General features: G+C 45.7%; 1 protein-coding gene across 1 annotated transcript in view; it reads left to right on the top strand.

The window, feature by feature from the left end:
- SRRM4 (serine/arginine repetitive matrix 4) overlaps window positions 1-17,526 on the top strand; it is a gene marked incomplete at both ends in the record, with an annotated part of 161,763 nt that overhangs the window by 102,658 nt on the left and 41,579 nt on the right. Inside the window, one exon of the mRNA XM_082667848.1 lies at window positions 11,002-11,148. Within this exon, the coding sequence (XP_082523974.1) occupies window positions 11,002-11,148 (147 nt within the window). The remainder of the gene's footprint in view (window positions 1-11,001; window positions 11,149-17,526) is intronic.

Genomic DNA, 17,526 nt, shown 5'->3' with positions numbered 1-17,526 from the left:
CCGCCTGCTCACCGCCTGCCGTCGAGATTTGTGGCTTGTCCGCTCTGTCCTCTCTGCAGATTTTAGCGGTAGCTTACTCTCTGCTTGTTAGGAATTTTCTGCCAAACCTCAGCCCCAGAAAGGGGGGACGTGTGTGTTGTGTGTGTCTACAGGAACACAAAGTCCCAACTGCACCACGCTCCCCGATGCCCTCCCTCATCACCACCCCCACCTCTGTAGTTCCAGCTGATGAAAGGGTCCAGTTGGTTGTCCCGGGAAGACAGGAAGAGATAAATTCATCCCTGGGCTATTGAGAGAGAAAAGCCAGGACCCAGCAGCGAATGGGTAGCCACTCAGCTTGGTGGGGGGAGCAAGGCCCCAGTGTAGGGAGGATCTCCGGGGACACTCAAGGGCACCCTGACCTCCCTGCCCTTTCCCTTCCCAGAATCCCTTGTCTTGAGCTGTTTGGTGAAAGGGAATCGGAATGAGCAGTGAGGCTGGTGAACACTGTGATCTCTCCCTGATATTTAAAGTGCCGCCGTGTGCCAGAAACTAAGTGCTGGGCATGCATCGTGCCGTTTCATCCTCACAAGCGTCCTGTGAGGTGCAGACAACTGGTGCTTTCACCAGAGAGGTGAAGGGACTCGCCCAGGGTCGTGCCTTTGAGCACGGTGAGTGCCCAGGCAGGGCCAGTGTGAGAAATCTAACCACTGTGCTCTGGCAGCCCTCCCCGGACAAGCAGCCCAGCCCCCTCTGTGCTACCTGTCTTGTTTCCTGCAGGCAGTGGTGGCCTGTCTCTACTCAGGACTTCTCTCTTGGATCACTTCACCCCACATGAGAGTTTCTTATGTACCTACCCCTTGTCTTCCTCTGAACTGTGAGCTTCTTGAGGGAAAGACGTCTGGATCATCTTGAAATGACCCTCCACCAGAAGTAAAGTGATGCTTAGCAGATGAGTGAATGAGTGATTAATGAATCAGTGAATAAATGAATAGCTAATGAAGAAATAGATGAATGAATGCATAAACAATAAATGAATCACTGCATCTAAAGGAATGAATTGGAAGAATCAGACATTTTATTAGTATATTTTAAGAGCCAGTCCGCCCGGCTGGGACACTTCTATCGAGCCATTTTGTTATTCTGAAACTCCGCCGATACAACTCCCTCAGAGCTTACCTTTGTCCTCAGTTTCCCACTTCACTCTAGCCACGTGCTCCTGGTTACTCCCCAGAAGATCCAATCTTCTGGCTTTCAACACCATCTAAATGCTAACATCACTCAAGGGCTTTTCCCCAGCGCTAATGTCTTCTCTGAACTCCAGTCTCCTGTATCCAACTGCCCACCTGCCATCTCCACGAGGGGGTGTCTAATTAGCATCTCAAAACTAACATGTCCAGAACTGAGCTCTGGGGAACCCTTACAAAACACCCCTCACCTGCAGCTGTCCCCGCCCAGTCAACGGCAGCTTATCGTCCCCGTTGCTCAGACCAGAACCCTTGGCGTCACCCGTGAGCAAACTTGGTTGATTCCAACCTCAGTATCTGTCCGGAAACCGACCGCTTCTCACCACTGCACCAGCGATAACACCGATCCCGGCCCTCGTCTCCTGTGGGGTGCTGCAATCATCTCCTCACGGGCCTTCCTGCATTAATCCCAGCTCCCTGGCTATCCACGCTCAGCAAACTGCCAAAGAGATCCTTTAAAACCTAAGTCAGATTACATCGCTCCTCTGCTTAGAACCCTCCCACGGCATCTCACCTCACTCAGAAAGAGCCAAGGCCCTGCAGCAGCCCACCAGAACATGATCTGAGCCCCCTTACCCTTCTGACATCACCCCCTCCTCTCGTCCCCTTTGCTGACTCACTTCCAACCTCAGTGTATCTCGTACGTTCCAACTTCAGGGCCTTCGCGTTGGCTGTGCCCTCTGCCTATTTGGCTCGTTTCCAGGCTCACTCCCTCATCATCTTCAAGTCTCACTCAAATGTTCCCTTCTCAGTGAAACCTTCTCTGATCACACCGTCTAAAACCACATTCCCCTCCTGGTAGCATTTTCAGTTCCCCTTATCCGTCTCCCTTTCCTTCTTTCTTTCTTTCTTTTTTTTTTTAATAGCCTTCTTTGCCTTCGATTAAATCCATAGTTCATGCAGTTCCGCTTATTTTCTGCTCTCCTCTCCCCTCTGCCCATCCCAGGAGAATGCAAGCTCCGCCAGGTAGAGAGTTTTTTCTGTCTTATTCTCTGCTGTGTCTCCAGTGCCTAGAACATGCCCCACAGATAGTAGGTGCTTAATAAATATGTGTTGTGTCAGTGGCTGAAGGAAGGATACGTGAACGACCCCTGACAGCACCTCCTGGGACCAGTTGTTACTCTCTCAGCTCTTGAACCAAGGCTTCTGCTACTCCGGGCTGAAGGTTTCCTATGAGGCTGAGGGCTTCTTCCCTCTTCCCAGCAGATCTTGCTTGCTTGGCGCCTCCTCTAGCAGTAGCCTTCATGATGTCCAAAAGGGACTCATCTAGCACAGTCCCTCCCGGGGCAAGAAAGTCTAATCAGCAATTTTCCCTCCATGGAGAAATCCAAGGCCTATGTCTGCAATTCCAGCTGATAGAAAGGTCTTGCAGTTGCCCCTGGGCTGGAGCGAGAGGTGTTCCTTTTTCCTGTGGTGACACAGCTGGGTAGAATCAGGGCATGAAGCCAGGTCAGTAGAACTGCAGGACCTCTGCACTTTCCCAGCATCACCTGATTACCCCTCACGACGTGGTCAAGTGGGAAACCACAACATTTTGGAATTCAGCCAGCTCCCAAGCTGGGGGCAGCCCTCATGTCAGACAACACCAAGAATCTGATTCAGTCCCCTTCTTGGCACTTTGAACCCTCACTAGGCAAATAGGCAATCGACAGGCCAGCCTGTGAAGGGCAAAATGACTGGGTGGACTGGGGGTGGATTGCAGGGCAGTAGGCTTGTGTTCTGTGCTGAGAGTTCAAAACCCAGGCAGGCTGGGGGCCTGACCTGCCTGGCTGAGCTGGGTAAGAAGTGCTGAGCTGATTTGTCTCCATATGGTTCTTTTGTCTTTTGACCTGAACTTGGGAACTGGATGGGGTTTTTTTTTAATTTATTTTATTTATTTATTTTTGACTGCGTTGGGTCTTCCTTGCTGTGCGCGGGCTTTCTCTAGTTGCGGCGAGCGGGGGCTACTCTTCGTTGCGGTGCGCATGCTTCTCACTGCGGCGGCTTCTCTTGTTGCGGAGCACAGGCTCTAGGCACGCAGGCTTCAGTAGTTGTGGCTCGCGGGCTCTAGAGCGCAGGCTCAGTAGTCGTGGTACATGGGCTTAGTTGCTCCGCGGCATGTGGGATCTTCCCGTGTCCCCTGCATTGGCAGGCGGATTCCTAACTGCTGCGCCACCAGGGAAGCCGCAGGAACTGGACAGTTTTTGATATACAAGAGTGTTTACCACGCACAAATACACATGTTCACACACTCACATGCTCTCAGCCCTGGGAACTGAACTAAACCGTTCTCACCAGTTGCCTGAGGACAGAGGGTGCTAGAAAGCTGGATCAGTCCAAATCATTTGTAAAATCTACAACCTGGCTACTCAAAGTATGGTCCGTGGAGCAATAACATCACCTGGGAATTGGTTAGAAATGCAGAAGCTCAGGCCCTAGCCCAGACCTACTTAATCGGCATCTGCACTCTATCAAGATCCCCAGGTGGTTCACATACACGTGAAGGTGTGAGAAGCACCTGTCCACTTGGCCCTGAAGAATCTAGCCCTGACTACCTCCTTAGTCTCAGCTCCTGTTTTTTTCTGCTCTCCCACATTCATTGCAGCATTATTTACAATAGCCAAGACATGGAAACAAGCTAAGTGTCCATGGATAAAGACAATGTGATATATATCATATATGTATCTGATAGATAGATAGATAGGTGAAATGGAATTCAGCCATAAAAAGAAGGAAACCCTGCCATTTGTAACAACATGGATGGACCTTGAGGGCATTATGCTAAGTGAAATAAGCCAGTCTCAACTCTTACCTTCCATCCTCCACCCCAACTATCTCTTCCAACTTACTACTTCCTCTGCAGTTCCTTGAAGTCCATTGCTGTGTCTCGGTGCCTGGCCTTTGCACATGACCAATTTCCGTATATCTTTTAGGAGACTTTTCACAGCCACCTGCCCATGTTCCCCAGGCTGGATTAGATGCTCTTTCTGTGGTTCCATGGTTCTCTGAGCTTCTCTCCATCAGAGAACTGACTATACCATATTGTAATCCCCAGGTGAGGAATCAGTGTTCCTCTTCCAGGCTGGAAATTCCTTGAGGACACAGATAAGTTTTAGTTACTTTTGGGTCCTTGAAATCTGATACCAAGTAGGCGTTCAGTAAACAGCTGTTGAATAAATGAATGAAATAATGAGGGAAATGCCAGCCTCATAAAACTTGTTTTCTTTCTCATTCAGTTCTTACTAAGCTGAGCATCGTGGCTCCCACATCCAGATGATGCCTCCCACGGTGGCTGTCTGGAATCCCTGATCTTCCCCCAAGCTCCTACACTTCTTCCAATCGTGATAGCAAAGCTCAAAGAATCACAGCTCCCTCAGAGGATCCCCAACCAGGCTTAATTAACCTTGAAAAGGCCTTGGTACTGAGTCGTCAGGCCGGGATATTAACAGGACCCAGACTGAAGCCCCGGTAGCCAAGGCACAAATTAGCCAAATCCATCTTCCCCAAGGGCTGGCTCAGCCCAGCGATAAACCTTGGGTTCTCTGCTGGACTCGTGAGCTGAGGGTCTGCGCCTTCATTGTCTACTGAAATGGGGAGACAGTAGGTGTCTGGCTAAGTGCAGGGACAAGGGCGGATCAGTCACAGCCCTGGATGAAAGTGTAGAACAAGAATCTTGGACGGGAAGCAGGTTCCTTTGCCTCCCCAGGCCTCAGTGTCTTTGTGTGAGTAATGGGGATAAGTTCACCGAACTGAGTACCTCACCGAGAGCCGTGTCAGCCTCTGTTGAGACGCTGGATTTGCAAGTGCTCTACCCCGGGAGAAGCTATTAGTGGGACGGGGAAAGTAAGTGTCAGGGATGTCCCGAATCTAACGGCCAAGTGCCACTTCTATTTGTGGAACGTAAGGTTCAGGCCAGAGGCAAACGCATGAGGCAAAAATCCCTGTCGTACAGGGAAATTACTAACATTCACCCTATGCCCCCACTTATTAGTTCCTTATATTTTCAAAGTGGTTTCCAGATTGCTCTCCTTTTTTCTCAGCTGATTCTCATAAACAAGCAGGGCCTCTGGTGCTCTTGCCATTTACTACCCCTGGGTCTCAGTTTCTCCATCTGTACAGCGGGGGTGGCCATGCCTGCTCCTGGGTTTCTTTGGAAGCTTACATGAGACGACGCAGAGAAGAGCTTAGCCCAGTGTCTGGCACGGAGTAGGTGCTTGATAAATAAATGCCAGCTGTTGTTTTGATCAAAGGACGTGGGAAGAGTACTGGCCTGGGGGTCAGAAGGCCACAGTTCAAGCTGAAGCTCTGACGTGAGTCGCCCTGGGGCTTTGGGCAAGACTCCTCTCTTCTTGGGACCTCAGTTTCCTCATTCTGCACAGAGGTGGGCAGGGGCCGGCGTCCTCACTCCCCTCCACCGCTGTTTGTCTCTGATTCCCCAAACGGTGTTTAACTCACACTAGTGCTCGAGGCACCCAACCGGCTGAGTGAACACTTTGTTGGAGTCAGGAGCTTTGATGGGGGAAGCAGGGAAGCAGCTAGGGAGCCAGTCATCTTGGAGAGTTTTGCAGAAAGTTCAGCCCTCTTATCACAGGCTGTGAATCTGCTGGTTGCCATGACTACGGAGAGCAGCATCTAAGCTCCAGGTCGCTGATTAGCAGGAACTGAGCGGGAGGCCTTGAGGAATGCAGCACTTGTGCCTCCCTCCCTCCTTCTGTGAAGTGGAGTGCACTGGCCCTTGACTTCACTGTTTTAGCCGTCCCCTGAAGAGCTCGCCTTCTTTTAAGTATTTTTTTTTAATGCAACATCAAAGAGCTGCGTGGAAAAAACGAGGCAGCTGCCTGTACTCCTCAGCAAGGATGGGACACAGAATTTTTCTTAAAGCCCTGCAAAGATGCAAAGCTGGAGGCAAAGAAGGAAGATGGGTGGGGCTACGGGGGTGGAGGTACCACGGCTGAGGTCTGAGTCCACTGAAGTGCTGTGTGGCCTCAGACTGGTCCTTCTTCCTGGACCTCTGCTTCTTTATATGTGAGGAGAGGTTGCATCTGACCTGTGGTTCTCACATGAGATTGGTCATCAGAATTGATTTGTAAATTCATTCATTCAACAAATGCTTCCTGAGTAAGGAGGCATTGTCTATGCCAGGCACTAGATCCTTGGGGATTCGGTGGTGAGAGAAGAGACTAGTTCCCACACTCAGGAAGCTTACATTCTAGTCCAGAAGACAAACGGTTAGCAAATAAACATGTAAAATGGTCATTTCAAATAGTAACAAGTACTGTGAAGGAGGGAAGGCACAGCAGGCCACTGTGACGGTGGCCGGTGATGAGAGGAGCACGATTACATAAGGGGATAAGGGAGGGCTTCTCCGAGGAGGTGACATTTGAGTGAAAAGAAGGAGCCGGCCATGCAGATAGCTGGGGGAGGAACAGCATACCAGGTGGAGGGAACAGAAAGAGCAAAGGCTCTGAGTAAGGGCCCTGTTCCATCTGAGGAGCAGCAAGAAGGCCATGTGGCCAAAGCAGAGTAAGGGACGGGGAGGAGGTAGGAGATGGGGTCTAGAGGGACAGAGGCCAGGTCATTCAGAGCCCTTTAATCCCAATAATCAGTTTGGATTTATTCTTGACCTAATAGAAGTGAACTACCTGGGATGTTTCTTTGAGTTGCAGGTTCCCACGTTTCATCCTTGGAGACTGATTTATTATGGCTATGATGGGACCTAGGAATCTGTATTTTTTAAAGTTCCTTAAGGGGCCTCTGATACTGTGCCATGTTTAGCAGAGCCTGGACTACATGATCCCTGAGTCTCTTTCAGTTTTAAAAAAGCTAAGAAGCAAAGTATTAGAACACATTTAAACAATCTTAAATGTTACATTAGGAAGGATTCCTTTCATCTTTCCCTCACCACTCCCTGTCAGCCTGGTAGAATCAATTCTGTTTTTGTTTGTGTTATAATCCCAGGTGAGGTACCCAACACCAGCAAGGGGAAGCCAGTGCTATTGGGAAAAAAAAGAACTACCACATCAGGGAGTGTCAAGCTAAGCTATAAGCTGCAGCAGCTCCATTATACCGCTCTCCTCATCAAACCATTGTCAGGGTTTCCATCCCTGATTCTCCACCCTGCTGCGGGCAGCGATGGGTGAGGCACTGTCCCTGCCTTAAGCTTTGTCCGCCAGTGCCTGGCAGTAGTATCCCCCAGCTTTCCCTGCACTGGGGATAACCCACGCCTCTATTAGCACAAGTCACTGAGACCTTCCATCCAATGGCAGCACTATTTGTCATGTATTTATTCACTGCCAAACTCCTCACATCGACTCAGTTTCTGCCTAGTGCAAGGTTGCCTCAGGCACATATTTGTGTCTTGGTTTCCTGTAATGCTCCAGAAAGTCCAAAATTCCATTCTTGTGTGTGTGTCCAACTCAAGACTCTGCTGGACAATACGCATCCATTGATAAACTCGCTGATCACTAAGTCATTGCAGTAGTCTCCCGATCTCTTTCTTCCCTTCCTTTGAGTGTCCGAAGCCCGTGGAGAGAACCTTCTGAAATGTAAGCCAGACCACATCAGCCATCTCAGCCGCATGGGACCCAAAGGTCTTCCATGACCTATGTAGCCCAGGCTTTGCTAAACCTGGCACAGTATCAGAGGCCCCCAAGGAACTTTTTAAGAATACAGATTCCTAGGTCCCATCAAAGACCTCATCTCTGATCTGTCCTCTTATCACTCTAACCCCTGCTTGCTATTCCTTGTATATGCCAAGTGTCTTTGAACTTGCTATTCCTTCTGCCTAGAACATACTTCCACTGATTGCGGACACCTGTATAGAAGTTGTATATTACTGAGCAACAAAATACTCCAAATCTTTGTGGCTTAAAACAACAATAAACAGTTATGTTTTGCAGTTTCTGTGAGTCAAGAGTTTGGCTGGGTGACTGACTCACTCACCACTCTCATGAGATGGTGGTCAGATGTCAGCCACGGCTGCTGTCTTATCTGAAGGCTTGACTGCAGCTGGAGGACCCACTTCCAGGGTGGCTCAGTCACATGGCTGATAGTGCTGGCTGTTGGCAGGAGGCCTCAGTTCTGTCACATGGGCGTCTCCACAGGGCTGCTTGAGTGTCCTCACAACATGGCGACCAGCTTCCCTCAAAGTGATCAATCCAAGAGGAAGAGGTAGAAGTTGCCTTCATGACCTCGTCTTGGAAGTCACATCTCATCACTTTTAATTCAGTCTGTTCATTAAAAGTGAGTCACTAGCCCATCCAGTATTCACAGGGAGGGAAGTTAGGCTCCAGCTTTTTTTTTTTTTTCTCTTTTTAAAATTTATTTATTTTTTTTTGAAGTATAATTGACTTACAATATTGTGTTAGTTTCAGGTGTACAGCAAAGTGATTCCATCATATGTGTGTGTGTGTGTGTACACACACACACACACACACACACACACATATATAGATATTCTTTTTCAGATTATTTTCCCAAATAGGTTATTACAAAATATTGAGTATAGTTCCCCGTGCTATACAGTAGGTCCTTGCTGTTTATCTCTTTTCTATATAGTAGTGTGTATCTGTTACTCCCAAACTCCTAATTTTTCCCTCCCCCCGCTTTCCCCTTTGGTAACCGTAAGTTTGTTTTCTATGTCTGTGAGTCTATTTCTGTTTTGTAACTAAGTTTATTTGTATCGGGTGTTTTAGATTCCACATATAAGTGGTATCATATGATATTTCTCTTTCTCTGTCTGACTTACTTCACTTAGTATGGTAATCTCTAGGTCCATCCACGTTGCTGCAGAAGGCACTATTTCATTCTTCTTTATGGCTGAGTAGTATTCCATCGTATATATACCACATCTTCTAGGATTCAGCTTTTGATGGTATGAGTGTCAAAGAATTTGTGAACACATTTTAAAACCAACACAAACTGCAAGGTTAGTCTCTGATCCTTCAAGTCTCCACTCTCTTGTTACTTCCTAAAAAAGGCCTTCCCTGATTACTGTATATGAAATAACAGTCACCTGCTCCCATTTCCTAGCCCCATTCCACTGATTTATTCTCTCCATAAGTTATTACCAACAAATAAGCCATATTTCTACTTTCTCGTGTGTTTATTACCTGCTTTTCCATCTGTAATCTAAACTCCATGATCTCAGGGAACACCTGTGTCTTGTTCACTGCATCGCCGGTCTTAGAACTGGCCTGGACATACCGCACGAACTCAGGGAATAGGCGTTAGTGAATGTTGGGTTAGCCTTGGCTAGGACAAGTGTGGCAAGAGGCAAACCTTGCTGGAGGCTGGGCAGAAACTGCAAGCTTTGAGTTATCTGAAAAGAGCCAGGACAGCATTCCACACAGATAGACTGGAGGGAACGCAGGCATGGAAATGGAACCCTCATCGTGGGAGAAGGGCTGCAGGGAGGTGTAGGGAAAACTGGAGTTCTGGTAGCATGGAGTTGGCAGTGAGGAGGGCTGGGCAGACCCGACTAGAATCTCCATCCTTCCTGGGCTTGAAGTGTCCCCCAGCTCTGCTTCTAAAGATGCTCCGATCAGCGGCTGACAGAGAAGGATGTGTTTTGCTGCCCTTCCTTCAATATTGACCAGGCTTGGCCTGCGCTCCTGGCAGCCCGAAGGAGCAGGGGGCTTATCAAATGTATGCATCCTGAGTCATAAAACCAATCTTGATGCACTGGCTGCAGGAGCTCGGTGCAGGAGAAATGCTAATGCCTTTGATCAATGCTTGACCTGGGATTTGCAGGCAGGGTGAGCAGGCTGGGATGCTCGCTGGATGGGACCAGATCCACCTGTGGTTCTCAGACTCCTGACTGAATGACAGGAGCCAGGAGACTTGAGTGACAGCTTCTTCAAAGACTGAGTAACTAAGCAACTTCCTTTCCCTCTCTGGGGCTCAGAGAAGGAGGTGGGACGCAGGTAATTTCCCTGTGTTATTTGGACCTCATCTCAGAGGCAGAGAAGAGAACTTCAGGCCTTCATGGGAACTGCCGTCCCAAGTAGGCGTGCTCACACCTGCTAAGGACACCAAATGGGAGCTTTGGTTCACAGAGAAGTAAAGGGAAAGGGCAGTGATATTTCTTAGGCCTTCCTGTTTGCTTGTATTATCTCATTTTATCTTCACAACAACTCAACAATATATGGACTGATATTATTCCCTATTTTATAGTTGAGGAAACTGCAGCTCAGAGAGGTTGAGGGACTGATCCCAGGACCTAGAGTTACTAAATCGTGAAGACAGTGTTTAAATGAAGCTGTCTCTGTGCCATACACAGATAAGGCAGAAAAGTGGGATCGAAATGGCAAAGGAGAGTTTGAACTAATCCTATACTGCTTTGGCCTCCAGTTAAGTCTTAAGGAAGGAAGTAAAATGCTGGTTTCCAGCCTCTCCCTGTGATTCAATCAGGTTAGGCTAGGCTATGCTGCAGTAACAAGTAAGTCCCTAAACCTCAGTGGCTTAACCTAACTAAGGCTTATTTCTGTCATGCAAAGTCTGATGTGGTCCAGGCATCTCTCCTCCATCAAGTAGCTTCACCTTTTGGAATGTGTGGCCTCCAAAGTCACTGTGACAGAGGGAGAGAGAGCTGGAGATGACACACAGATCTTACTGCCTCAAACTGGAAACAATACACATCACTCCCATTCAGAGACCATTGACCCTTGATGATGATATGGCCCCAGCTTAACTCCGAGGGAGGTTGGAAATATTCTGACATCTATGAATGTTTGATGAACAGTAAGAATCTCTGTCATATCCTAACACTTTTGCCTCCTTATTTCCTCCCCTATAGGACAGAACCCCAGAGCAGCCCCATGGTCCCAGCTCAGGATGGACCCTCGGAAAAGCTGAGCCAGCCTCTGGCCACTGAGGTCTTGGGCTCCAACAGCTGGGAGAGAGGCAAAGCCTGCCAGGAGGCCAGTCCTGCCAGAGCACACAGGTGAGACCCTGCCCCCACTCCCCTCTTCAGTCTAACAGGGAAGTTCAACTTGAGGTTGGAGAAATGAAGTTTGTCTCTCTGACCACTCTTCCTCTCTCGCTTTTGCAAGTTCTTCTTTGAGATCCTTAAATCAGATCAAAACCCATCTGAGAATTAGATGGAAGCTATGAATGCCAAGAATACTCCCCAAGTTCTGTGTCCCATTTCAGAGGACTCATAGACCCCTGAGACTTACGAACGGGAGTCTCTAGTTAAGAGCCTGAATCCTGAGGCAGTGGCTTAGGAAGCCAGAGCAGCTTTCATGGATGAAGTCTGCTTCTCCACCCAGGGTGCCCTCTACCCAGACTAGCTACAGGTTTTAGTTAGTTAGGCCGTGATTTCAATGCGGGGGAAACAGTTAATCCTATCAGCTTGAAGAAGTGAAGTTCAACATCGGTTCTGGAGGATTTTCCCCAGGAAACAGAAAAAAAAATGTTGTTTCCATAAGAGGCTGAAGGAGATGGAGAGAGAAGGGGAGGGGAAGGGAATTTCCATACTTTCAAAACATTGACTCCTAGACAGCCAAAGGGGACTTAGTGTGTTGTAGGGACTTGCGTTCAAACCTGCACACCATCACTTACTAACTGAGTGACCTTGGGCAAGTTTGTTTTCTTGTGTGAGCCTCAGTTTTCACAACTATAAAATGGGGATATTGAGATCTAATTCTCAAAGTCGAGTGAAGATTAAATCAGATCAGGTGTGCACAGATTCTGACAGTTAGCCTGGTATATAAGAGGACCTTAAGATGCTAGTTGGAGTCTCACGGAGCCGAAAGAGAAGGTTCTGGACATGATAATCTAAAAATGATGCCGTGTCGTCCATTCGATTGTAGAGTGTCCAGGCCCCTTGCTCCCTTCCCCTATCTGTGACCTGCTCTCTGACGTGAGTAAAAACCACAATATTGATGATAAACCTATTGCTAGTGATAATCAAAATCATAATAATTATAATAATAGACACTACATTTACTGTAACTTGCTCCGTGCTGGTCCAGGGCACATCGCATAAGTAAGCTCCCTCGTTCCTTGTAACGAACTTAGGACACAGGTCTCATGTTTTATACCCATCTTACACATGATGAAAGTGATACTCATAGAGGCCGCCCAGCTAGGAAGTAATAGAGCGGTAGTTCAAATCCAAGTGTGTCTGTTTCTGGAGCCAGCATTCTTCATGGCTGCATACTTCCCCTCCGCGTATCTGACCACTGTGTAGTGAACCACTGTATATGTGACCGCTGCATACTTAACTGCTGCGTGTTTAGCCGCCCCTATGTCACTGTGGTGCACTTAACCACTATTCTGGCCCTACCGCCCCACTGTGTTCAAGGGCATACCCGGGAGACTGGTGCATGGAAAAGACGTAGAGGAAAGGCATTTGGGATTTAGGGAGGGGGTTAATTACCCCCCTCACAGACATCAAATCCATCCAGATTCAAGGGCTTTTTTTTTTCCTACCAGTATTTTTTTTTGAGGTATAGTTAATTTGCAAAGTTGTTTTAGTTTCAAGTGTACAGTAAAGTGATTCAGATATATATATTCTTTTTCAGATTCTTTTCCATCGTAGGTTACTACAAGATATTGAGTCTAGTTTCCTGTGCTATACAGTAGGTCCCTGTTGTTTACCTATTTTATATATAGTGTGTATATGTTAATCCCAAACTCCTCATTTATCTCCCCCCTCCCACCCCACTCCATGATTGTTTTCTATGTTTGTGAGCCTATTTCTGTTTTGTAAATAAGTTCATTTGTATCATTTTCTTAGATTCCACAAATAAATGATATATAATATTTGTCTTTCTCTGTAGGGCTTTTGGGTTTTATCTCATCACTTAAATCTGAGTTTAGGATAGTGGTTCCCAAACCTTGCTCCCCTGAGACCCTGGGGTATGAGAATGAAGTGACAGTAATTGACAGAAACAATAAAATCTTTCTCTATTTTATAAGACACATTTTTAAAAGGTCTTTTCTTTCTCCTTAAGCATTTATGCCTTAAATGTTTTCAGTTTTTCTCAAATTCCTAGCAGCTGTTACACTGGGAAGTGTTTATATGAAACAAGATGATTTAACACGTGTCTAAATTATTTCATCCATTCATCCCTCATTTGGTCACTCAACAAATGTTTATTAGGCTCTTACTCTGTGTCAATCCCTCGTTGAAGGAAAAATTTGGAAGTGGCTTACCGTGCTTACACAAGAGGCCTGTTTGCTTCCCGGGTATGTGTGCTGTGTTTTGTGCTTTATATAACACGTAAGTGTAGTTAACGAGCTAGGTACTTAATCCCTATGATTTTTATTTTTAACCTGCTAAAGGTGACTCTCTTGAAACGTTCTAGTTATGGCTATATGATTTGTATTGGCTGACAATGCGGAGACCTTGACATATATTCTAATCACTGTATCGTTTTTTTCTACTAACTGTAAATACCAGATTCTTAGAATGTAATTAATCATGGCAGCATTTTATGATGTTTTGTAAAGAGTTGAGAAACTTCCGAAAGCTCAGCCACACAAACAAGTGTGAAAAGGCAGCTGGTTTCATGGGAAGGCTCTCAGGCTAGGAATCACACAGGCCTCGATTCAAGTTCCAGCTCGGATACTTCCTTACTGTGCAGCTGTGAGCAAGACAGTTCAACTCTCTTGAACCTGGTTTTCTTCGCCTGTAGAACGAGACAGTAAAAATCATAGCACCAAGATGGCGTGCCTGACGGAGACCCCAATCCACACGAGCGTCCTTTCGGAAGTAACAGCTAGCAGTCGCCACTATGTTAACAGGCTCTTTGACCCTGATCCCCAGAAAGTTCTACAAGGTGTCATCTGAGTACCCCTTTAGGATTTGTTAGAAAGGAGACCCGACTGCAGCTGCTGGATCGCTGCCGGGACGAGGGACGAGAACGAGGCTGGCCAGCATTCAGCAGCAGACCCTCTCGAGACCGTCCGCTTGCCCGTGCTCCCGTTGGGTTACCACAGGTAGAAGCAGGACACAGGCTCAGCAGCAGCAGGCCATGACCCAGGAGGCGCAGTGAGGGACAGAGCTGCCGCTGTGTGGCTGACAGGGCCTTGGTGCTCCGGCCAGGTGTCAGGCCCGTGCCTCTGAGGTGGGAGAGCTGAGTTCAGGACATTGGTCCACCAGAGACTCCCGGCTCCATGTAATATCAAATGATGAAAGCTCTCCCAGAGATCTCCATCTCAATGCTAAGACCCAGCTCCACTCAACAACCAGCAAACTACAGTGCTGGACACCCTATGCCAAACAACTAGCAAGACAGGAACACAACCCCACCCATTAGCAGAGAGGCTGCCTAAAATCATACTAAGGTCACAAACACCCCAAAACACACCACTGGATGCAGTCCTGCCCACCAGAAAGACAAGATCCAGCCTCATCCACCAGAGCACAGGCACCAGTCCCCTCCACCAGGAAGCCTACACAACCCACTGAACCAACCTTAGCCACTGGGGGCAGACACCAAAAACAACAGGAACTATGAACCTGCAGCCTGCAAAAAGGAGACCCCAAACACAGTAAGATAAGGAAAATGAGAAGACAGAAAAACGCACAGCAGATGAAGGAGCAAGGTAAAAACCCACCAGACCTAACAAATGAAGAGGAAATAGGCAGTCTACCTGAAAAAGAATTCAGAATAATGATAGTAAAGATAATCCAAAATCTTGGAAATAGAATGGAGAAAATACAAGAAACGTTTAACAAGGACCTAGAAGAACTAAAGAGCAAACGAACAATGATGAACAGCACAATAAATGAAATTAAAAATTCTCTAGAAGGAATCATTAGCAGAGTAACTGAAGCAGAAGAACAGAGAAGTGACCTGGAAGATAAAATAGTGGAAATAACTACCACAGAGCAGAATAAAGAAAAAAGAATGAAAAGAATTGAGGACAGTCTTAGAGACCTCAGACAATATTAAACACACCAACATTCGAATTATAGCGGTGCCAGAAGAAGACGAGAGAAAGAAACAGACTGAGAAAATATTCGAAGAAATTATACTTGAAAACTTCCCCTAATATGGGAAAGGAAATAATCAAGTCCAGGAAGCACAGAGAGTCCCGTACAGGATAAATCCAAGGAGAAACACGCCAAGGCACATATTAATCAAACTATCAAAAATTAAATACAAAGAAAAAATATTAAAAGCAGCAAGGGAAAAGCAACAAATAGCACACAGGGGAATCCCCATAAGGTTAACAGCTGATCTTTCAACGGAAACTCTGCAAGCCAGAAGGGAGTGGCAAGACATATTTAAAGTGGTGAAGGGAAAAACCTACAACCAAGATTACTCTACCCAGCAAGGATCTCATTCAGATCTGACGGAGAAATTAAAACCTTTACAGACAAGCAAAAGCTAAGAATATTCAGCACCACCAAACCAGCTTTTCAACAAATGCTAAAGGAATTTCTCTAGGCAGGAAACACAAGAGAAGGAAAAGACCTTCAATAACAAACCCAGAACAGTTAAGAAAATGGTAATAGGAACATACATATCGATAATTACCTTAAATGTAAATGGATTAAATGCTCCCACCAAAAGACATAGACTGGCTGAATGGATACAATAACAAGACCCATATATATGCTGTCTACAAGAGACCCACTTCAGACCTAGGGACACATACAGACTGAAAGTGAGGGGATGGAAAAAGGTATTCCATGCAAATGGAAATCAGAAGAAAGCTGGAGTAGCAATCGCATATCAGACAAAATAGACTTTAAAATAAAGATTATTAAAAAAGACAAAGAAGGACACTACATAATGATCAAGGGATCGATCCAAGAAGAAGATATAACAGTTGTAAATATTTATTCACCCAACAGAGGAACACCTCAATACATAAGGCAAATGTTAACAGCCATAAAATGGGAAATTGACAGTAACACAATCATAGTAGGGGACTTTAACACTTTCACCAATGGACAGATCCAAAATGAAAATAAATAAGGAAACACAAGCTTTAAATGATACATTAAACAAGATGGACTTAATTGATATTTATAGGACATTCCATCCAAAAACAACAGAATACATTTTCTTCTCCAGTGCTCATGGAACATTCTCCAGGATAGATCATATCTTGGGTCACAAATCAAGCCTTGGTAAATTTAAGAAAATTGAAATCATATCAAGTATCTTTTCCTACCACAATGCTATGAGACTAGATATCAGTTACAGGAAAAAATCTGTAAAAAATACAACCACATGGAGGCTAAACAGTACACTACTTAATAACCAAGATATCACTGAAGAAATCAAAGAAGAAATCAAAAAATACCTAGAAACAAATGACAATGGAAACATGACAACCCAAAACCTATGGGATGCAGCAAAAGCAGTAATAAAAGGGAAGTTTATAGCAATACAGTCCTACCTCAAGAAACAAGAAACATCTCAAATAAACAACCTTACCTTACACCTAAAACAATTAGAGAAAGAAGAACAAAAAAGCCCCAACGTTAGCAGAAGGAAAGAAATCATAAAGATCAGATCAGAAATAAATGAAAAAAAATTAAGGAAATGATAGCAAAGAGCAATAAAACTAAAAGCTGGTTCTTTGAGAAGATTAACAAAATTGATAAACCATTAGCCAGACTCATCAAGACAAAATTCAACACCCACTTATGATAAAACCCTCCAGAAAGTAGGCATAGAGGGAACTTACCTCAGTATAATAAAGGCCATATATGACAAACCCACAGCCAACATCATTCCCAGTGGTGAAAAACTGAAACCATTTCCTCTAAGGTCAGGAGAAAGACAAGGTTGTCCACTCTCACCACTATTATTCAACATAGCTTTGGAAGTTTTAGCCACAGCAATCAGAGAAGAAAAGGAAATAAAAGAAATCCAAATCAGAAAAGAAGAAGTAAAGCTGTCACTGTTTGCAGATGACATGATACTATACATAGAGAATCCTAAAGATGCCACCAGAAAACTGCTAGAGCTAATCAATGAATTTGGTAGAGTAGCAGGATACAAAATTAATGCACAGAAATCTCTTGCATTCCTATACACTAATGATGGAAAATCTGAAAGAGAAATTAAGGAAACACTCCCATTTACCATTGCAACAAAAAGAGTAAAATACCTAGGAATAAACCTACCTGAGGAGACAAAAGACCTACCTGTATGCAGAAAACTATAAGACACTGATGAAAGAAATTAAAGATGATACAAACAGATGGAGAGCTATACCATGTTCTTGGATTGGAAGAATCAGCATTGTGAAAATGACTCTACTACCCAAAGCAATCTACAGATTCAGTGCAATCCCTATCAAACTACCAATGGCATTTTTCACAGAACTAGAACAATTTCTATGGAAA

Source organism: Grampus griseus, assembly GCF_964374135.1.
Source record: "Grampus griseus genome assembly, chromosome: 12".
NCBI classification, from domain to species: Eukaryota; Metazoa; Chordata; class Mammalia; order Artiodactyla; family Delphinidae; genus Grampus; species Grampus griseus.
The sequence above is the reverse complement of the archived record's forward strand: the minus strand, read 5'-3'. Positions and strand labels throughout refer to the sequence as shown.